General features: G+C 41.7%; 1 protein-coding gene across 1 annotated transcript in view; it reads left to right on the plus strand.

Moving 5' to 3' along the window:
* The window catches only part of syn2b (synapsin IIb), a gene marked incomplete at both ends in the record, with an annotated part of 109,439 nt that overhangs the window by 46,720 nt on the left and 38,408 nt on the right, over positions 1-24,311 (plus strand). Inside the window, 2 exons of the mRNA XM_080462282.1 lie at positions 20,987-21,044; positions 23,226-23,317. Of these exons, the coding sequence (XP_080318408.1) occupies positions 20,987-21,044; positions 23,226-23,317 (150 nt within the window). The remainder of the gene's footprint in view (positions 1-20,986; positions 21,045-23,225; positions 23,318-24,311) is intronic.

The raw sequence follows: 24,311 nt of genomic DNA on the forward strand, positions 1-24,311 counted from the left end.
GCTTAGATCAGACGGTTATTAGCAAGCTGCTAACTACACATTTCAGGTGGCATTAAGCAAAATTAGCCGCCATTTAGAATTATATGTGGGATGTCCAACATCATCCTCTCCCTAATCCCCTGTTTTCCTTTTCTACCGGCTCCCGAGGGAATTAACTAACACGCTGCTACAAGCTCAACCATGTTTACCAGCCAGTCACTAATTGTTTCTGTGTGTTGTTTCTGTGCTAAACAGGAACTTTTCAATCCACACAAAGTTGTTCGGAAGAATGAAACTGGGCATAAAAAAGGCCATTAAACAAAACAAGACAACAAACAAACAAACAAAATCCCTGAAGGACACAAACGCTTCGAAAGGCTAAACGCTGCTGCAGTACACAGGAAGCTGAATCTGTCATTGCTTAAAAAGTTACCTCGAAGCTACAGAGGACACAAAGACAGACAAGCACTCAGGTGAAAAACGACGGGCCAATTGAAAGACACCAATTAACCTAGCAGGCATGTCTTTGGACGGCAGGAAAAACCATTAATCCTCTGAGGAACCAGAAGCTACTGCAACAAGAAAACATCAGTAGGGTCAATGGAAGGTTTGATCCCAGCTCAAATGACTTTTTAGTGGTTGAACAATCCATCCGTCCGTCCGTCCGTCCGTCCGTCCGTCCATCCATCCGTCCATCCATCCACAGAAAACATGCAAACTGTCACTATGAGGTGAGAGAACCTGTACACCGCTGTACATGAAAATCCAATGCTGGCTGAAACTGATAGGAAGTGCTATAATTGAAGGGGAAATGCACATTCCACATAGAAAAAGTTCTTTTCAGTGCGTAAAATACTGAAAAGATGCTAAAAACGGTCCATAGTGCTGACGCCTGCTGCAGTGCAGCGTTCTATGGTTGATCCCATAAATGGTCTCCCAGCAACATATATGACTGAACTGATTGTTTTAGCTTTGACTCTACACAGTTTAGATGTGATTAAAAAGAAAAACGTCTTTCTGCTCCTGTAACCATGGCTCCTGCTCCAACACCCACATTCATATAAATGAGGGAGGAAGATCTGCACAACAGCAACTTGATCATTTCAATCAGGCAGCGTTTAAACATGCAAAGCAGGGGGTCCCTTAAGACCAGGACCTCTGGAACCTGCAGCCACCGACAGCTCACTGTAGAGTATTTTCTCTGACACACCTCTTCTGTGATTTTTTTCCGACTGAATGAAGTCTGGCTCAGTCAAAGCATAATTTACTGTATAATATCACCATGTTGATGGCTTTTCATCCCTCGGGCCATTTTATTCTGAAAATTTTCTCTTCGCAAGGCCTCCTATTAGACAAAGTGCCAGTAGGTGGATCCGGGGCTTTTCTCTCTCTCTCTCTCTCTCTCTCTCTCTCTCTCTCTCTCTCTCTCTAAATTTAAACCCTCGGCTCCGAGCGTTGTCACGACGAATAGGCGGTGTGGGCGGTGGACAAACACCCGCACACATGAAAACCACACACCATACATGTCCTCCACACAGCAGAACAATAAGTGAAGTGATGATGACTTTGCAAACAGGGAGAGAAATGTGTGTGTGTGTGTGTGTGTGTGTGTGTGTGTGTGTGTGTGTGTGTGTGTGTGTGTGTGTGTGTGTGTGTGTGTGTGTGTGTGTGTGTGTGTGTGTGTGTGTGTGTGTGTGTGTGTGTGTGTGTGTGTGTGTGTGTGTGTGTGTGTGTGTGTGTGTGTGTGAGGGGTTATAAATTTGTAAGTGTTAATGCATCCATGAAAGGAAAGAGGTGGGGGATGCGTCGCCTCTCGAGTATAAAAACTGCACTGATAAAGCAAGAGGACAAAGAGATGTTTGTTGAATGTCAACAGCGGTGAATTGATCAGATTGACGGCCAATGAGCAGATTATTAAGCCCAGTTTGTTTCGCTGGAGCAGATGCTTCCCTCATTTCAGTCAGTAGCTCCTGCTGTCCACGTGTGTTTTTGGGAAGGCAGTAAACCTCAATTTTACATTGATGGAAGGGAAAAGTCTTGCATAGCAGCTCCATCACTATTGGCGTGAAACAGCATGAAGCACTTTTAAAACACCTTTCATGCAGTTAATGTGTCATTCAATCTTATGTTTGCATAAGAGAAAAAAATTAAAAGCAGAAATGTTGGCACAACATTGGACTTTACCAGACTGAAACGTTTCCCTGGTTCAATATAATAATCAACACTGGCTTGAAGTGTCAACCTTTTCTCACGCGTCGGTAAAGTAATGATACAAAAATTTAGTTTTTAAATTATTTAAAGTCAGAAAAACAACAATAAATCCTACAGTGTGAGCACTGGTATGGGAACACACCTTTTAGCCAGGAGGAAAGTGAAGCACGGACTAACACATCTGTGGAAGCAAATAGTTAAAGCAGGTTTACGTGTGTCTCATCTGAAATCAACAACAAAATACAAGAAACCTTAAAGAGAGTGATGCTGAAGCAGGGAGAGAAGTAAAACATTCAGGACATCGGCTCTCCAGGACCGAGTTTGGACACCCCTGTCATACAGGAACGGGTGTAACAACAGCCGCCATTATGGTGCGTTTACTCTATGTCCACGGCAGCCATGACAGCCCCGTTTCAGGCCACCGTGAACAAAACGGGATGGACGTGAGACACCGCAGGGGGCCGGGATGGGCAAACGTAACAGGTTGTGATTGGCGGCCACGGCGCGGATGAGAAGCTTAGCAGTCCGTAGCTAAACGGGATGAACGTCACTGGCAGCACGTGACTGGCTGTAATAGAACCTGGAGGCGGTCCGTAGTGGGACGGGCGCTTACAGGAAGTGACGTAGTGGGCGTTCCACCGCGGTTGTTTCATGGTCGCTTCGCGTTTTATCACGTCGCGCCGCGCTTCATCACGGTTCTCACGGTCCGGGAGGAAGCCGAGTCCGAGCCCGGAGGGGAGTTTCATTGCAGTCTCAGCAATGAACGACAGAACAGCTTCTACAAGCTCTGCCACCGAAAAAGAAATCCAGAGGTATGTCTGCACCCAACAAAAGTATCAGGAGACAATGATTGTCTTCACTTTTGGTGGCTCTTTGAGGCATAAACCTGCTTTCAAAAAGGTCCAGCGTCCACATTTCATCCGTAGAAAGCCTTGACAGAACGTGAACAACGTGCCACGCCTTCCTCAGAATTCCCCAAAATCCCACGGCGCACTACGTTTCGGGGAAACGGGGCTGCGGGGAATATAGTGTAAACGTACCCTTACAGCCCAAAGTAAACCTCTGATTTCCTGCTGCTTTGACCTACAGCTACTAACAGTTTTCACCTGTAAACATGGTGTAAAAGGATAATGTTGCTTTTCTGAAGCGGTCATCCTCTCCATTATGCAGTCACACTCAATGTCTGACCCAAGTTTATAAAAACCACAGTGTGGCATTTTATAGGCTATAGATTAATTACCTCCTATAATTTCAATGCAGATCATTTTTATTCAATGGAGTGGATTTTAATCACTGATATATTTATGTCTCTCATATTTTAGAGGCCTGTTTGCTCCAACACACATGAGTCAATTGAACGGGCTGTTGTCTGGGGCTGTCATTGATTTTATTCACTGTTAATTCTCATGCCACTACAGCATCCATCATCTATTATACTGAAGCTCGGTTCACAGGGAGTTGGTTCTCCTCCCAGCTGTCCAACAATCAAAGACAAAAGGCAGAATAGAATCACCCGTTTTAAATGAGAGGCAAAAGTTGTTAACTAATAAACCATACCTCAATTTTTGAATGAAAGCTCCTAATATCTAATCCACGCCAGTTTTCTTTATTCTGTGCTTTAATACGACGGGCCTGCTCTCAGTGTCTACACACAGAGAGACACGTCCCAGTGCTCCTGCTACCGTGTCTGGATGTGCCCTGCGAGGGCTCGGTTAATCTCATCACCACACAGAGAAACTACATTAAATATGAAACCAGAGCTGGAACTCCTTTTTTTTTTTTTTTTTTTGTGAGCTAATTCACCATCGGGTTAGGGTTAGAGCATAGAAACCTGAGCTTGTTGTCAAGACTCTCCTGATTGCTGATTCACTGCCCCAATTCTGTACCTGACTTCTTCACAACCCCTCTCAACCTTGAAATAGTCCTTTTTTTTTTTATTTTTTAGTCCTTTTTTTTTTTAGTGTCCTTGTGACCCGGCTGCTCCGCTGGCTGCGTGGGAATAGAGGTAAGAGCTCACTGGGGGTGAGCGGACAGACGGACATTTGGATGAAGTGCCAGTAAAGGCTCGTTTGTGCGGAGTTGTCTATGATGATTCATCCTCTCCATCTTGCCAAAGACAGACACTCCATCTCGGCCTAACATTAAGCCAGGAGGATCACTCACCTTAGCTTCACCTTGCTGTGAGACGAATCAGCGGTTGTCGTTTCTGATCATTTCAAAGATCTCAGGCAACAATTTTCTGTTTGGAGATTGCGTGCTAAAGCTCCTTGCTACAGTGGGATCAAACGGATCGCCCAATAGAGTTATCAAGACCCACAACGGTGTCTGCTTCACCTGATTCACATGAACTCACCTGTCACGGCAGGACCTCATTCCAGTGTATTGTGAAATAACCCTAAATTTAAACAGCCACCTCCCCTGCTGAGTATCTATCTTTACCTTCAGTCCATAAATAAAATATTGTGCAAGAGTGGAAAACCCAATCTTTAAAACCGAGAACTCGGCTCTCTTAATCCTAAAAGCCCCGAGCGAGGAGAGCTTGTATCTTAGTTTTGGAGAGAAACAGATGAAAGGTAGAGTTTAAGTTGTATTAAGGTTTATCTTACAGATTTAAAGCTTCTTCAACACTCGTATCCAACTCTTTATTCTTACTGACGTCTGACGTGAAACAACGTGAGCAACTCGGCATTCGTTTTGGTAAAAAATAGTGACTCTACTATAAAATCAACCACAAGCTGAAGCAGCTAATTACTGCAGAAATAGAAATATTACACAGAGAAGCAACTTACCTCATTTAATCTGCAATTAAAATGTCAGGCATTAATTAAACTCTGAAAGGCAGAAATGTCAACACAGAAAGCAATTATTATATTGTAATATGGCTCTGACAATCCTCTCAAGTGTACAGAAAAGTGCCTGTACACAGAATTTATCATTTTCATTGAGGTAATTTATACAGCAAAATTATTCTCATTACCAAACGTACTGTAAGCGTAAAGTTTTGACCTTTTACAGTTTGTTCTGAATCCTGGTGAGTGCTGTACACTGACCATACCTAACGTGTTTCAATAAAGACAAAACAAACAAAGAAATCTGACCACAATAACAGAGGCACAGCAAGAACAATCAGGGGGCGGGGCTTATCCATACATAGAAGACACACAATGACACACAAAGCAAGAAAAGGGAATAAACAACAACACACAGGGGGTACTGAAAAAAAAAGGAGTTATGGTCACGGAAACAAGAGAACATATAGAAACAGCTTGAGCAAAAAAAAAACATTGAACAAGCTGTAGGTCAGACACTGGGAATGAAACAGACTCAAAACATAAAAAAAAAACTCAACACACTAAACTGGACAGTACTGTTTTGACAGTTCGGTTTGAATAAGTTTGGAAGCTTCCTGAAGTATTTCTGCAACTTTGGGCAGATTCTCATTAAGTATTGATGAGTTTACCCAGGCTGGGCTCGGGTTTTGTGCAGCTTAATCCATTAAATTTGAATTACAGGAGAAACGTACCTGTCTCCAGATGCACCCTGCAAAACAAGAACAACCAAGATCTTCAGAGGAGCGTGGAGTAGCCGCTAGCCGCTAGCCGCTACGTATTAACACAGTCTCACGTATTTTGGCAAGCAACTCACTTTTTATGAACCTCCACATCTCTGGCTGTCATTAAACCCTTCCAATCCCAAACTGTATTCCAGAATGGCCAATAGGTCTCCGGTTCCATGAACTGAAGATGACGACTGATCCTAGTCTGGGCTCTCGCTCTGTTTTCTTTGGATCTTTCTGGCTGCAGGACGGATTTAGTGTGTTTTGCCACAGTTATGTGGTTTTATTCTGCCCCAGCCAATAATTTGCACTAATGAACAGGTTGTTTTTTCCTCGGCCCAGAGGACCAATCATGCAACACATTTGCCGCTAATTGTTTGGCTTTGTCGCCATGTTAATTAGTGAAAAGCCAACGTGGCTGCATTCCGTTTGAAGGGAAACAGCAGCGGCTAATTGTCTGCGCGGGTCACGCATCGTCTGGAGGCCAGAACATCCAAATTATGGCAGAGCTGACATCAAGTTCAAGAAAGCAGCGCTACAACACATCATTAAGGTCTCATAAATCTTTGGACCAAATTCACATTTGTCATTTTTACCTTATTACCATTCCTCCATGGAGCGAGCGCTCTGTTTAGCACAGTATGGATTCCCCTGGTCATTTACATAGTATTAATCTCTGACAGGCATGACAGGCTGACAGCGCCAATCCATTTTACAATCCCGGAGTCCATCTGAATTATGTGATCAGGTTCTTAATCCAACTCTTTGTATTAACAGTCACACACTTAGTGAATACTCCTCAATCTGAATCAAAAAGTCAAAGGTCCGTCATGTTTCGCAAGTTTGAAATCTGCAGACTTGCTCCAGGTGACGAGTCGCTGCTGAAAGCTGCCATTCAAAGCCTGACTGGGGAAAACTGACTGCAATCAAATGCAAAAGCCAAAAGAGTTCTAAAGACAGAAAAGCAAGTAAAGAATCATCGATGCAATTCTGTGAGGAAATATTTCCCACTCTGTGAATTTGTTCAAACACTTGCAAGTTGAAAACATGAAGCCCATAATGTTGAGGGAGATTTCAAGATGGCGACTTATTACTTTGACAACTTTCTAGTACCAAAGAAAAGTTTAGTCCATTGAGTGTGTATAACAGTGTGGACTATTGCGTATATTAAATTCAGCTGTGAAACTGAACAGAAACTGATTTTTCTATTTCAAATATTGTCTCCAAACTATTGAGCACTTGTAATATTAGAGCTGCAATTAGTGTTATTACAGAATAGTGAGCTATTTTCAATGTTGTTTTTTTTCTTTTCTTCATTTTTATAATTGAAAAAAGATGTGCAGTATATGTTATAGTATAATTTCCTATTTTTCCAATATAAATCATCGTTGTTGCAGACACAGGTACATATAAAATAAGAACATACAAGTACAGAAAGGACGTACAAAATGAAACTGTGCATATTAGAATTAATAATGATAAAACTATTGCACCGACGCCGTCTCAGCCTCGAGGTAAATCTATAGCAGATTTCATTGGGCTGACAGGAGCTTCTATTATGTGTTTCTCTGACGTCTTCTTATCCAGTCGACACTTAAAACTAAACATCAGCCGTCTTAATGGTTCCTCACATGTTGGCACACTCGTGGACACAAACAATTGATTGGCACTTTGCCACCTCAGTGCATCGCTGTAGGATCCTTTGAGCCTCATCGAAACTGACACACATTATCGTGATAGTACTAATTCCATAAATCCTACACACCCACTTGACCTATGTACACAAAGCTACTGAATACGGTAACCGTAAGAAACGTTGGAAGTTACCAAATATGGTCACTGACCTCGACCATGACAGGTTCAGTTCAGGAAAAAGTGTAAAAGATGACAGAGTTAAAGACACCAAGGGGATCCTGGTGGGTCAACTGAGCAGGTGGAGCAAAATGAAGGAAAAAAAAAAACAATGAAAGCTGCAATAAGAAGCAAAAACAAAGCTCTCAAGTTCCAGGGACTAAACTAAAAGGATTGCTGCCACTCCTACCAGTTCCCCCAACGACAAAAAGCACATTTACACACACTTAAAAACACTCAACCACAAAACTCACACACACACACACACACACACGCAGAGCCGAGCAGAGCAGCATAAATCACTCATTGTTATTCACTGAGACCTCAAGAAAAACAATCGACTCCGCTGAAGGCTTCACAACCGAGATGGGTCGTCCTCATTAACGCAGATGTTCTGTCGGCGGGCGCTCCGGCACACACCGATCCTCACCTCACACACAAACGCCAAACTTCAAAGCCTGCATGTGCGTGCGCTGGCTGCCTCGTGGGTCATCATTTGTCACAGTAAAGTGATAAAAAGGCTCTCACAAACACACCACCACTCATTGGTAGATGATGCAGAAAAACTGGAGAGAATTATACAACCACTGTTTGTTTTTTGTTTTTTTCTCTCTGGTAATGTTCAAGTGTACAAGAAGAAGGGTTTTCTTGGTTATGCTCACTTCTATTCTGCGACACTTTGAATATCTAATCCTAACTCTGCAGGCTATGTGGTCTGTGTACTTAGAGCTGTGTCCATATACTCAGCATTAAATCTGAATTATGAATTTTTCCTTGTATGCCCTGGAGGTCGCGCTTGGTCTCCTCTTCTGTTTGTAATTTTCATGGAGCGCGAGGGCATCGCGTTGGGGAACTGAATAGTGGCACTATTGCTTCTTGCAGATGATGTTGTCCTTTTTGGGAGTAAAGCATGAGGGCTGGCCGCAGAACGTATGGAAACTACGTATAGACGAGCTCCTCAAGTCCATAGTCCAAATTAAGCAGGAGCAGAGCCTGAGTATCTGGAGGTTTTATTCACGACTGACAGAATCTGGATGGTCTGGGATTTGGACAGGTCGCCCAGCAGTGTGGAGGCTGTACCAGACGGTGACGATGGAGCTGAGCTGTAAAGCGAAGGTCTCTGTTTACCGCTTGGTTTACATTCCCGCCCTCACCTCTGCCCATGAGCTCTGGGTTGTGAATGAGAGAAAGAGATTGTGGACCAAAGCATCTGAAACGAGTTTTCATGTGGGAGAGACTCGTAGCCATGCCAGTGTTACTGTACATTTAGAGGAACGAACTGAGGGTATTCTGATTTAAAACGCTCTGGTCACCCACAGTTAGAGGTTTTATCAGGCATGTCCAACTATCGGCCCAGCAAGTGCTGGGGAAATTATACACTATCTCTCGGTTAATTTGGAGGAGTTCAGAAACAAGAGAGTGTCCGAATGACAAAATGAGAAAAGAAACAAAATGCGAACTATAACAAAGTCGTAGCTGAAGCACAGTTAAGACTCGGCCGTTGCGCTTTAAACCCACGATTAGTCTTTATATATTCTTTTTACTACGGTAACAGTTTCTCTGCTTTCCACTTTTCCCACTCGGAATTCTTTACGCTGATCTCTTTTCGTTTTGCCCCCAGGTGGCCTTTTCTTTTTAGCAACGTTTTGCTGGCATTAAGTAGTAATTGATATTTTTGCGGTCAGGCAGCGTCATATAGTGGTCACATATGGTATGTACCGGTATATTTTGAAAGAACAGTTTGCTTCTTCTTATAAATTCCACGGCCAGGGAAACAACTGCAAAAGTGTGACTTATCGTATTAAAAATACAGTAAATACATTAGAAGTGGACAGAACCAACGACCTTGAGGTATGTTGTTCTGATGATCTATCCAGAGTTTATTCGTTCATTTCTACTCAGGATTAAAAGGATATATGGATGGCTGCATGCTGTATGACAAGTACTGCATAGCAAACCCTCTTTTTTCAACAAGCACCCTTTGAATCCAGTCGACGTCGTTACTTTCACCATACAGTCCTTCAAAGCCACAGAACTCATCATGTTCCTATTGTACTGTGAGCATCTTCCCAGGTGGAGCTCCTCCTGACCTTCAGTTCAGCCACTGTTGCTTGTTCTTGTTAGCGTCTCTCTGCCTTCAGCCTCCAACACGTGTCCTGCCAGACAATCAGCCCGAGCATTGACTCTTATAGATAAAAAGGCTCTTTTTTTTCCAAGGTTTTGAAGCTTCGCAGAATCTGTCAACACAGGAAGCTTGTTTATACCTCGGCATTCAAATCATTATCAAAAAAAGGAATTGCAAAGTGTGCGTGTTCAAAGACTATTTCCCTCTAACAGGTCTGCCAAAGCTGCTGTCAAGGGCCACAAATTTAAAGAAGAAATAAAACATTTGAGGGAAGAAACGTGGCCAATTGTTGTAGTGTCCAGATTTGTGTTTTGAATTATGTTCTGTGAAGCACAGAGCCTGCTGAACTTCTTGGACAGCGTGACAAAAAGGAAGCACCACATTTCCATACTGAGATTATAAAAATGCTGAAATATGTCCCATTTGGAGATCGTGGCATGGTTCTTTTTCAGAAAGAAACTACTAACTAAATCCTAATTATGAATAATAGGCCTTTAATAAAATATGTTTTAAATATCAGGCTGCAAGAAATCACTTTTCTATTTCTCGTTAACTGAATTTCTCATCCATCCTTAACTATGCATGATCATGTCTGTGGTATTTTGCCAATTACCTCCTGGGAAAGGTCTTCACTGACTCAGGCCAAAAATCCAAAAATTAACACCTGAGTTGAGAGATTGTGTTTCTCTTATTAGTTTTACATACAGTATGTATTTCGCATATATATGTATGTACGTATTTCACTGCAGAAGACAGCAAAGAGTTGCTGCATATTGTATTTGTCAGTACATTTATACTGTTGATTCCTGAATGTACACTCTAATACATCTAAATTAAAGTACCTACTAACACAATTAGGACTCTTTATTCTGTTATTATGACAAAAGTTAAGTCCTCGGAAACTCATCCAGTACTATACATTTTCATAAACCATACACAAAAAGTAAGGAACTTTGTTTATTGGTAGATTATTTCTCTGTTATGAAAACGCCTTTTGCCGTGTTATTTAATTGGAAAGTCAGTTAATTTTCTCTTTTTAATGGCGCCACGTCTGAACTCATGCATGTGTGGGATGAGCAGCAGAACTGAGCATGTGGGAAATAAAGAGAGAGGACAACAATTGTTAATTTAGCCGCCTGAGTTAAACAACTTTCTCCATCCATCCCCCTCCGACTCCAGCGGCATGCCTGCGCATCCTGTTTACCCACTAAACCCTTCTTAATGAACACTGACAGCGAGCGGGACGCTCCCCGAAAGACAGGAAATGTGTTAAACTAGAATCTAACTCAGCATTAGTGGGAATGAAAAATCAATAGAGTTTGCAAATAACGAAAAGGCTATTCATCCTTTTGTTTTGTTTCCTTCAGTGCTGTTGAGAGATCCAAACAAACCAGACGTTTGGTATTATTACATAGAGCGCTACTCATAAAACCTCTTATTGTAATTATTTGATATATGACTCTTACGCCCCTGAATGAGAATAGAATAAACACAAAGGCAGGTAAGAATTGTGGTTCCTCATGAGTTCCTGTTTTACTTTATAATAATATTTATGAAGATATATTTTGCTACATTGATCTCTGCTATCTTAAATCAAAACGTCTCAGCCATGTAGAATTCTGCAATACTGACAAAGACAAATACATTGGCAACAACATCCATCTGCCTACACAATATACACACAACTGTAAGCTGTAAATGCGGTTTTTGATGAATAATCAAATGAAGCTGAGTGCCCGCAAATGAAAGAATAATGTTGGATTCATGACTGATTTACTACATGACCTCACTTTACGTGTATGACACAAACCTCCACTCGCGGTCATCGTTAACAGTGTCTGGTACCCCTGCAGTCCTGCAGGACTCCGACAGGAGAGGTAAGAGCAGGAGGAGGAGGAGGAAGAGGCGTCACGGCCGCTCGCGCTACCGCTGAATAACGTCTTTACCTCAGGCGAGACATACCATGCAGCCAACATGGACGACTCTCTGCTCGTGAGAACTTTCTGGCTAATTTCCTCACGGATAAACGTGGATAGACGCTCATTGTAATGTTCAAGGAAACCCTGAAGGAAGGAATGTCGGTGTCGCTTTGCTGGAAGAGAAAGAGATAAGGAGGGTGAATGAACGTGCCTAAAAGAAGTCGATTGAGTGGTTTGCTGTGGCTCCACTGACTTCTACAGTTACAAGAGACTGCAGACTGGACGCACGTTTTAGTGTCGATCAGGGGTGTCAAGCACACTTTAGTTCACGAGCCCAATTTCATCTTGAGTGGCCCTGTTAAAGCTTTATATGTAACAACAACCCAAAATGTAGCAACGACCCGAATTGTTATAAAATATAATATAATAAAACCTGAAATGTAATAACTGGGCGATAGTGTAACAAAGGTGCTGAGCCTGAAAAGTAATTAAAAAAACACCCCGGCTAGCTCAGTTGGTAGAGCATGACTCTCTCAATCTCAAGGTAGAGGGTTCGTGTCCCACGCTGGGCGCCACCTTCCCGTGGGCTCACCACCTGCAGGAAAGGTTCTTAATTGGTGCGATGTGATCTGGGTGACGGTGCTCAGACTGACACCCCCGCCACCCGGAAACAGATAAGAGGGAGAAGATGGAGGGATGGCTGAAATGTCCGGGTTGGAGCCTCCTGCCCACGGGCCTCTGGTGTCAAGAAATACATTATTGTGAGTGGTAAAGGCTTTTTCCTCGCATATCCAAGTTCAAGTCTGGTTTGGAGCCTTTCCTTGCAGAGTTTGCATGTTGTTCCTGGGGGGGGGTGTGGTTTTCTCCTGGAACTCCAGTTCATCGGCGCCATGGTCAGTGTACACCCGAATCCCCCGGTGACTCTGAGGTAGTTAAAGTAATATAGAACATTGTTTGATGGATGGATTCTCAAAGAGAAAAAAAAAACCACACACATCTACTTTGATATTTTTTAGTTAATTATTCGCTAAAAGCCAATCTGCCTTTTATCAACAATTGTAAACATTACCAAACAGTAATAATTTGAATTAGTCTCATTTTGCTTCAGTTTAATGTTGTTTTCTCAATATTCTTGATCAAATTAACACCCATTTCCAACCCACTGGGCTTAGCAAGTGTTTTTCATTTATTAGTAGAGAAACATCTGGGTTTTTTTAAATATATTTTCAATCGGGAGAAGGCCAGGAAAGCAATGCAGCAACAGCTTTCTACACTTTATCTGATCGCTGAAGAAGAAAAAATCAACAAAAAAACAAATCCACATACAGAAAGTTTCCATAGAGACTGAAAACGGGCTCTTGGTCAGCAGTTTGTTCGCCAGCTCCAGTCTTCTTCATCAGATTGAACGCTCATCTTCACACACCCTTTTGTAACGATCTCCTGCCACCCTTGAACAGCCACGACTGCATTGTCTTTACTTGTCTTTAGTTCCTCGAATTATTATTTTTCACCCTGTAGGTCGATGATTTCTTTTTCCCCGTCTGTTTCCAAACACTCATGTGTGATTTCTCTTCAGTTTCAAGCCCCGTCGCAGCACAATGAGCCCCGCACTGTCGCTCTCTCGTCTCAGCAAACCCATTAGAATAACGCAGTGACTTTTTCCATGGGAGGCTCATCTGTGTGAACACATTCCATTAATGTCTTTTACACCGAACAACCAGAAGAAAACCACTAAAGGCCGAGAAGTGAGGAATAAATTATAAAACCAGAGAGCGAACTGTGGCTGCGGTAGGAGAGGGGAAAGGGGAAAAGAAGAACTCAATAAGCAGGAAGTGTGGGAAATAGAGCCAGTGAGGCACTTTATGATAGATAATGTGATGTGTATCATGCTTGAAAGGCACGGCAGGCACAGCCATTACATTTCCAGTATTATGTCTATTTTTGTCAATTGTCACTCGTTATATGAAAGAGGATGAGAAACCCCAGCTACTCAATGGTATTTTTTTGGGATAATTGGAACTTTTTACAAGATATCTGTTTGCATGTGTTTGAGAAGAAAAGCTTTCTTAAAGGGTATCAAGTAGATATAAATCACTTTGGTGTTTCTGGGTCCGAAAAGCTTAAATCTGTAAAACAGTCTCCGTGATAATGTAGAACTTGGCAGCTATTACCAAAGTCCACATTCCTCTTTTATTGTACACTTTCTGTGTCTTCATTTGCAATATTGATGCGTCTCTCTCGCTCTCTATCATTGCACTGCATTGATCTGGAAAGGCTTTATTTCTGCAGGCCATCCCAGACTCTCGGACTCCACCGATCAATAATGAAAGCGGGATCCCATGAAGTGACCCTGAAATAATGGAGCCGATAGAGCAGAGCAGAAGTAAGCACGGTGTGCAGCCATGGGCAGTTCCGTCAGGGGCTTCTTTCTCGCTCACAAACCTGCAACATACATCTTACATGACTCGAGCATCAGCCTATCCACACACAGAGTGAGACGTAAAAGGGGATGGGAAATGGCGCAGCATCATTCATACATGACTTGTATAGTTGCAAGGCTGACAAAGCAAAGTTTCACCTGTTGAGGATCAAAACTTTAAGAAATGTTCTTCTACATGTGCAAACACAATCTAAAGTCTTCAAATCAATGAAAATACCAAGGTTCACAGATTAATGTGATAAATATATATCTCAAACTCTGCTCCACTGTGTTCAGATGACACTTTGATTCTTATCTGCCATTAGTCATCCATGTGAATGGAGCCCAGGCATGAACTTCCAACATAAAACTTTAAATCGTACCTACAGATAACTATTTAGTGACCACAAAATAGTATTTCGGGGTCATGTTATCATATTTCATGGCCTCAACTTACTATTTCTTGACCACAAATGACTATTTCCCTGCACCGTGCCTTGTTTCCTTTCTGTTTATTTAAATGAATTATTTTTATATGCATATGCAGCTCAAAGTTCCTATCCACTGTAATCAGGTTTAGACCTTTACTGCAATTGAACGCCTCAGGCCCCCGTTTACACGACAGCGAATACACGGATCCAATGTGGAAAGATTTTTTCACAGTCACTATTGCCTCCTGCAGAGACTGATGGAGGCTAATGGAGCGCTGTGACTGCGCATGTCTCCCCCTCCCTCTTCCTTCGGCTCATCCACTTGTAAACAAACATGGCGGACCATAGTGGTTTGACTCCCGGTCAGTATTCTAGTTTTATCGTCCAGATCAGTAGTTTAATAGTTGAGACTCACCCCTGATAGCGTCCAATGCGTCGTCAGTCCATACGGATGTCGAGTTCTCTCCACTTTCTTCACGTTTATAACGTTTTGTTCTCTGCACACGTTTGCGTGGTTTCATTACAAAATCAAGCAACAGCGCCCCCCTGTGGCCCGGCAGACAAACTTCATTGTCAGTGTGTCTGCTGCTGCAGTATAAACGCACTCCTTTTTTTTTAATGGATTAGACGTTGTCACGTGAAAGGTTGTCGTGAAAAAGGGGCCTGGGTTTACCTTTGCGCCTACCAACATATCTGAAAGTATTCTGGGCTGAATATCAAACCCACCATGGCCAGTAGATAAATTGGTCAGCTGCAAGAGACCGTTAACTTCAGTTGTTTCCACTTTGTACTAAAGCATGTAGGCAATCTGGTTTACAGGAATAGAAATACCTCATTTTAAATGTTAACTTCAAACATCCTTCGCATAGATGGAAGATGGCATGAATCTTGTGTACCAATCAAATTCAGTTTACAGTGGAGTTTCAATTAGATGTCAAATGATTAAAATGTTAGCCTCTACTACTGCATCTTAATGACGAGTTCATTTCTAAGTATGGAGCCTAAATGGTATATTTTGAGTTTGCTGGCTGCACCGTAACTCAACAGCATGTTGGTTTTTCTCTCTGGGGAACACGCTGCTCATTAAACTCCACTGAAATGCATTTAGTAATTACTATTTCCCAGACAGCAGTAGGTGCTGCGGCTCACAAACAGGAAGCTGCGGAAATAACCTGTCAGAGCTTTTTTTTTTTTTTATTCATTTTTAGGGGGGGGGGGGGTTCATCGGGGGATCAAAATGTTAGCACTCCACGGGGTCGTAAAGCTCATTACAGTAAAATAAACAAAAGGCTGGAGGGGCGTGATGGTGAGGAAGCTCGTGGGGTGGATATTTGTCCTGCTTGTCGTAGATTTGCGTCTGCACTTTGCTCTGCTTTGTTGCCGCCGTCTCCACAACAATATATCGGCCGTGGTGTGAAGTGTGAGTCCTCCTTTAGGACTAATTGAACGTCTTTGGCGTGCAGTGGGATAATTAGGCCTTGCTGCAGTCGTTTTGAGCTGCACGGTGGGGGATTGGTCATCACTCTTGAGTGACAAGAAAAATACTTCTGCTCTTCGCCCAGGCACTGGAGGCTTTCCTCCCTCAAAGAGCTGGGAGTGAATTAGTTCATAGAAGATGAATGGATGCAGGTACACACAGTTGAGAACAAAACAGCACACGTACAACCACTCCTCTTTCTATTACTTATGGTGGCAAACAACATTTTATCCTGCCAGGTATTGAGCACCAGGGGAATCAAGCTTGATTGTTGCAACACAGCATTTTGGAAAAAGTGCTGAGTTGTAGAAAACTATCTTGATGCAGCTGCACGATTCCTTGCGATATTTGTTAAAGCTGCCATAATAAATCGTTTACTGTTTCTAAAATAGCTTTTTCAGCTGCTACAAGTTTCAGAGCAAACAAGTGAATAAAAAAAAACAAAAAAAACAATCTGTGCACTACTATCAATATATACCCAGGTCCAATTTTCACGTTTAACAGCAGTAAAAACATCATTGGTGAAATTCAATTTCATATTGCACGAAATACAACAGTCATCTCAAGGCACTTTAACAGAGAAAAACTAAACAATTCCACATGAGCAAGTACAGGCAGTGGAAAAGGAAAGAAATCAATTTTAACAGGAAAAAAACCTGCAGAACCAAACTCTGGTTAAGAAACCTGGAAATCCAGACTGAGGCGGAGGCTTCCTGCAGAACCAGCCTCACAGGTTGACCATTTTTCATAAATTAACCCCTAATGCACCAAAGAAATGTCTTCAGAAGGACTTCAAATCCAACATTTTTGGTCAAATTAATCAGCGGTGCTCAGAAATGACAATCAGCTGTATATAAATATATATATATATGTATATATGTGTGTGTGTGTGTGTGTGTGTGTGTGTGTGTGTGTGTGTGTGTGTGTGTGTGTGTGTGTGTGTGTGTGTTATGGTGCATGGAAGTTATTTTAGCTCATAGCTTCCCAAAACATAAATTAAATAAATTAAAATAAAATAAACAATTTGAGATCATAACATGTATTTCACCTAAACGTTTAAACTTGTTTTTGACTCATCGCACCGTCTTCTCACAATGAAATTCAGAAATAACGGCCACATAAGTGTATTTTATAGCACTTGGAATTACAATTGCTCTTTCTTCTAACCTCAGAAAGATGAACACGCTCACACTGAGGCGCAGTAATTGGCCCGGCTCTGTACTTAAATCTGACAGTGTACTTAACAAGGTGGCTCTGTGTCAGCCGGACGTCTTCAGCTCGTTCCACTGATCAGTCGCTTTGCACTCCCCTCCACCAAACTGAAATAATAAGGCTGAGGTTGGTGTGACGTTCACCTCTTGCTCTCTGGCATACAGCTCTGTTCCCATCCATGTTTTCAGATGTTTTGGCTTTTTTAAAAAGGCCCATAATGATATTTGATGGAATTAAATGACGAGGCCACATAGGACACTGTAACTGTCCATTATCATGCCAACCCGACATTGCATGCTGACTTTTTGTTGTTTTTTTGAGGTACTGTATCGTGCTCATATGCTGAATGTTTCATCTCAGCACAGTTTGAATTACATTTCTTCCCAGTTTCATTGCAGGCATTGGAGGTTTTCTGACTGGAGTTTGCATGTTCTCCCTCGGATCATCAACACGTGTTTGAGTTCAGTTGACTCTTGATTTACTGGCAGCTTGTACAGGGTGTAGCTGTAACCGTGAGCTCGATGAATCCGTATGGAAGATGGATGGACGGTCGCATGTGATCTCAACTTGCTCACTGGAAGTCGCTGTTGAGCGCAGGTCATTCATTAATAGCTGAATGTGTCGGTGTCGTCGTGTAATGACCCTGTTGTCTAATCGAGTTTCTGCGCCGACAAAGAGAAGAAAACCCGCTGAAACCTGCCGCCACCTTCTCAGAGATATATCACAGTAATCAGCGGGTCGCCCGTCTTGCCGGCGTGGTTATCGATCGTGGAAAGTTAAGACACATCCTCCGAGTGTTCCTCTCACAGATGGTCGGATCCTAATGAAGCAGACGAACGGGCCAGATGTCTCCGAGCCGGCTCTACGCAATGTTCAATGAGGTTATAACGGAAAGAAACCTGCATGTATTTTGAGACGAAGCAGTGGTGCCTGGTTATATGTGGAAATGGATAACAGGTACAGTTTGTCTGTGATGAAAGATTTTCTAATTACTAAACAGTAGGAGTCAAATTGGTGTGATTGTGACTGTGTGTGTGTCTTCGTGGTGATGGATCAGTGATCTGCTTAAGGTTGTATGCTGCCTTCACACTTAGTCAGCTGGGATTAGCCCTCCCATCACTCTAAATGGGATCAATTAGTATCGAAGAATGATGGATGCATGGGTGGTATTTATTAAGTTATGGCAAGCGTCACAATATACAACATATATCTCGATATTTAGCCTGAAATCAACACTTTTGATACATCAGTCATTCTGGTATGATTCTGGTTTAACCCGCCTAAATAGGGGTTGAGTAACAGTTTTATTTATTTCTAATCATTATCTATTTTCATCTTATGTTGATAAGTATTTTGAGTTTTGTTTTGGGTTTTTTTTAAACCGGAAGTTTATTTCCTATGAAACCGGAAGTAGTGTGCTAGGCTATTTGAGGTAGCTTAAAAACACTAATTTCAGTACGGAGCACATTTCGTTTCTCCGGTGAGAGTGTGAAAAAGAAGAGAAAAAGAGGTTGGAGAACCAACCGAGGAAGAGGAACTTCTATTTGTCTCGGTTTCTCCAGAAAAAAAACAAATTTCTTGGTAAGCGAGCTCCGACGTGTTCTATTAGTGTGTATGTGAAAATAGCACAATGCTAGCACATGCTAGGATGAATTACACATTTTATGTTGGTTTTGTGGGATTCTTTACTTTTAGTTTATGATTTCAGTTAAAATTGGACTTGATTTATCCTGTATGTTGTAATGAGCAGGTTGTAAGAAATTTACAGTGTGAAGTGCTAATCACCTTCACTAAAGAATAAAAGCACCTTCGTTATGAAGGTAAAATGTCATTTTAAGTTCATTTATGAGAGGTTAAAGCAGCTAAGCTGTAATGTCTCTACATTCTGGTCATTAAAAAGGGTTTATTTCATTTATTTTATTTAAAATCTAAAAGCCTATCTTAGAAAAGATTAAAAAGAGAGAATATGAATAAGTGATTTCATTAATATAATAGAAATACAAAATTCATTCAATGAAGTTCATTGTAATTATACTATTAAAATTGAATATTTTCGCAACTTGAAATGTATTTTATGGAAATTACTATGGTGAACAAAAATATTTTGATTTCCTTAAAGAAAAAAGAACTTAATGGTTTACAACACTTTGAATGAATATAATTTTAATATCATTGTATGAGAACCTAGACCATACACCCGTTTTCTAAGTACAGGTCAGGTTTTTTGAACCGTTGGAAAAAACTGCAGATCCAGCTTTGTGTCAGACGAGACTGACAAGTGATCCACAACTGACCTCCCAGTCGACCTCTGATCATCCAGTCAAACCCAGGATTGTCCAAGCCGGACTGTGAACCACCGCATCATTCAACAGATCTTGTGGTAGGATTGTGTCAGTCCCACTGACCGACACCAAGCAGAGCCTACGTAGGATATTCCCCTGACCCTTGGCTATTTCGCCGACTTGACTTGAACATCGATTGGATCCACAACAGACATTTTCGAATGGACAATTTATAAAAAAAATTATTTTTCTTAGTATCGGGCCCATAGGTATCGTATTGCAGTTGATTTTTGTTATTGTTCGTCTATTTGTTCAAACTAAAATATTCAAAATAACTGCATATACCTGTGGTTATTGCTTTGACTCCCAGCTCCTACGAACCTAGTAGCGACGTGTACATACTCTGAAGTGGGTTACACTATGCCTACGTTAAAACATTCTTGTTCATACTACATTACTATATGCTCATATTTAACTTGGATGCCATAACGGGGAAATCACAGCAAAGTGAATCTTGCCAAAACAATATTCATCAAACAGCACAATCATGAAATTTCCTTTTTTTTTCCTCTCTCACTTGAATAAATGACGCAGGTAAAACTTTCTCTGCAAAATATTTGTGACCAGGCAGATTATATCTTGGGTCAAGTGTGTTTTCTGAATCTGAACTTTTCCACCAGACGAACTGGGACCAGATCTTCTGCTCTGTGGCGAGTTTCCACGACGTTATCTCACTATGGTCTGTGGAAGACGCCAGACTCAATGGCGCCGGTTGCTTCGGTTTCTTAGTTGTTGTGGAACCGGCATCTTTCAAATAATTATTCACGATATCCTCATTTTCTGTATCGCACAGAGGACAAGCCGTAATATGTTGGATATATTCGATATCTCACGACTTCAGAAAATACGCTTCCTCCTTCTGGCTCATGTTCTCAGTTCGCACTTTAATTAGCTTCAGTGTATGGTTTGATGATGCACGCGGACTAAACCATCTGCGGTTGCATTTACCACGGCATGTATGATGAAACGTCCCGAGCTCTTTGCCTGTTTGTGTTTTGGCCGGCAGCCTGCGCCTCTTTCGCTGTGTCGCTCCGTCTTCGCCTGCCTGCTCTCCATCTGTCTGCCTCTGTGTGTTTACTTGTAATCTGCCTCTACGTCGCTCCGGATCAATTGGCAGCCAAGTTTTCGAGGGAGTCGCCGTCAAAACCCCCGCTTGTATTGGGAACAGTCATTCGTAAATGCGAGACGATGCTTAAATGTTTTGCAGCCGATTTAATGTCACCCCCTCCATTGTTGTGACATTAATCGTAGTTTTAGTATGAAGCTGATCTGCGTTGAAGCAGTGGAAATAAAATTCTGCTGTGCAGCTGGGAAAGTTTGTCCATTAAAAGTGCTCAAGCAGGCGTCCATTTTCTGTCCTCTGCCTGTGCGTGTGTACTGTCCACTAGAGGGCAGCACAGACAACCATGAGGTTTTCATGGGAACCCAACTAACCCTCCATTTCTCTCTTCTTTTCTTCTCCAGGTCCAAAGTGTTTCGAGGGAAGAAAGTCCTTGGTGATTATGACATCAAAGTGGAGCAGGTACAGTCATATTTACTCTTAACGCTCGATTGATTGAGATACTTTAAAAACTGACCTCCACTTTTCAGTTTCATTCATTACTGCAGATATTCTGGCTCCTTAACAAGATCAGGTTTATTTGCTTCAGTGACCTTCTGACAGCTCCCTCTGCTCCCGCTGTAATTTCAATTCTGTTTAAATTCCTGCAGAACTAATGATATTTTCGATCAGCCTCAGCTGCTGGGCTTCATGTCAAGTTAATTATGTTAACTTAATAAGGAAATATCAGCAGGTTAAACGTCTGGATAAACAGTATCATCCTAATGTTATGACTTAGTTTAGCCAGCAGCCTAACTTCATATTTTTTTCCCCCCAATTTTTGTTGTGGTTGTAAACTAAGTGTGATTTCCCAGGAGGGATGGCGAGATAGCGAAGGATTATTATTGACCTGTTCAGAACTAAACTCATCAAATACTTGGTAGTTTCCTCTTAAATCAAAGTAAATCACAGATTGAGAGTGAAACTGTGGGACTAACTGCAAACTCACACACAGTTTGTCTCATAATAAGCAATAAACGTCTGTGAAATCTTGTATTTGGAAAATTAAATGTACAGTAAATTACATTTTTGGATTGGTGCTTGTTAGAGGCTTAGGGGCTCAGTAAATCTTGGATTTATTCTTTATTCTCAGAGAATAAAGTTCATGGTTGGACAATATAGTGAAGATATACGTGTTCAAGGACTAAACTTTAAATTTAGAAGCATTTAGACGTAACAACAGTCGCTTATTGAGCAACGATATTGTTTCTTCTCACTGAGCAGAACTGAAGTTAACCACGACTCAGCAGCAGGTCTCATGTTTCCCTTTGGGAAAATGACTTTCCTCCCCCTGATGTTCAGAGCGCCTCGGATTCTGACGTTCCACAGAGGCGGGCGATAAAAAACGGGGCTTGAATAAACGAAATAATCAAGAGGCTGAACTTCTCTGGCTGATCTGAACAGATCACTGACGGATTGCAGCGTGGATGAAAAGACTCGGAGGAGCGAAACAAACAAACCAACTCAAAGAAGTTTTCAGAACATATTATGAGGCAGAAACACTTTTATAGAATTAATTAATTATAAAAGCTGAATTACTCATCTCATCAAGAAACCAGACTGGTTTTAGGGCAAATTCCATAAAGCTTTATTAGGCATGTCAATTTATGGATTTACTTTTCGTAAAGCTGAAAACTACGTCGTCTTCAGCGTTTGCATGGAAACAGACATCGAATTTAAATCCTGTAAACATTTCTGAAATGAAACGCTTTCATGTGAGACGTCTTGTAAACGGAGCCTAATTCTTCTCAATACGATGATGTGATTTCTTTCTGCACGTTGAACGGATCAATGTTTGTTTGTTTGTGTACCGAACAACTTCGCTTGTCTACATTGATGCACTTTCATTTTTTATTTAAATTTTTTTAACTCAAATAGAAGCGCAGTTTTCTTTTAAATATGTGACTCCACATTCAGTCTCACTTTGAATTCTTGGAGTAGTAGATAACACTAAATGGCACGTTGACCTCATTTTGCTTCAAACAAAACAACTTTGAAGTATTTTGTTGTTGCATCTGCGTTGATTTTTCGGTCGAGTTTCACGCTGGAGCCTTTCACTGCTAATGGACGCTCACAGTTCATTTACAACTTCAGACGCAGAACCGACTCTGGCGGAGGCAGAAGTCTGCGAATAGGAGTCACGGAGAAATCCTCACTGTGTTTTCAGCATCAGCAAACTGCATCAACGTGCTTTTTTTTACAAGAGGAATCATACATTTTATTTTTATATTTTGAAAATGTTCATTTTATTATGTAAATGAAAGACAGCTGTGTGTGCGTGCGTGTGTGAGTGTGTGTGTGTGCGTGCGTGTTAATTTTCTTTTGGGGAGGACATTTGGTAGAGGTGAAAGAAATGTTCCGTGTTTATTTTTCCTCCCAGCATGAGTCACTAATTCGAGTGGTGGAAGTGATTTTGGAGGAGATTTGACTGATGGTGCAGAAGTGTCTGCCTGAAAGTGTCCTCGGACTGAGAAGTGCAGAGAAACTGTTGTGTGTCTTCTTTCTGATTATTAAAACTCTGAAGAAGATCATTTATGATATATAGTCGCTGTGATTGTGCGGCGTTCAAGGCGAGTGGCTGATGGAACTGTCCTGTCCTCGTAGGCCGAGTTCTCAGAGGTCAACCTCGTCGCACATTCGAACGGGACCTGTAACGTGGACATGCAGGTCATCAGGGGCGGGACCAGAGTGGTCAGGTAAGACACACAAAGTGATACGGAAGATTAATCAATGATCAGCTTGTCACTTACTAAGAATAGCACCATGAGTGACATCACAAGTGTGACTGGAGGAGGAACCAACAACGGCCATTCAAACATTGAAAGTGGGTGACCCCCTCTCCGGTTCCCCGGTGGGATCCAGAAATAAACCACTGGTCTGCCCAGTGGTGGTCCCGCTTTTGTAATTAATTACCTATTGGACCTTCTCAGGTATTTGAAGTAACAGTAGTGAGGTGAGAAAGAAAACGGATGACAAGCAGAACATGTGAGTGACTTTCCAGTTTTCAATGTTACTAGTTTGACTTGTATCCTGCACACGATCGCACACCGCCAGGTTCAAGGGCAGTTAAAACACATGGTTACTTGGGGAATCGAACTGCCAACCGTGGGAGAGGAAGATGGCCTGCTCAACCACGTGGACTCACAGGGGTGTATGTTTTAGATGTTTTCTTTCTCCAGTGGAATAAGTCAACCGCTGCAGAGGTGCGATAAAAACTCATGTATCTCATTAATATAGATCAGGTACGCTGCTCGTAAGCTCATTCATGATCGGGTCGACACACTCCAGTATTCCATGTTCATGAAGGCAAATGAATTAAATTAATTATCACATGTGTCCTCAACCAGATCAGCTTCGGGAGATCAAATGTCATTTAAGTTTTAGCATTTCTCACTGTGGAAAAATTCAAAGACAAAAATTTGTCAGAATTTAAGGTTTATTTTTAGGACTATTTTTCACAATGTGCTCATCCTTGGTTGCAGTAAAGAATATTTACCGTTGCTATTTTGCGGGTCAGGCCAGGCTGAGTTCGTATTCGTCTCTATATACACTCTCACTCATAATGCAGTGAACTTCAGCCAACCACAGAAATAGATTGTCTTCACAGAATCCCTGAATTTTGCTAAGAGAACATTTAATTCTCACAAAATTAAAAAGTATGAAGCACACTCTCACTTTCATAGCATACGT

Source organism: Lipophrys pholis (assembly GCF_963383615.2).
Source record: "Lipophrys pholis genome assembly, chromosome: 4".
Taxonomy (NCBI): domain Eukaryota; kingdom Metazoa; phylum Chordata; class Actinopteri; order Blenniiformes; family Blenniidae; genus Lipophrys; species Lipophrys pholis.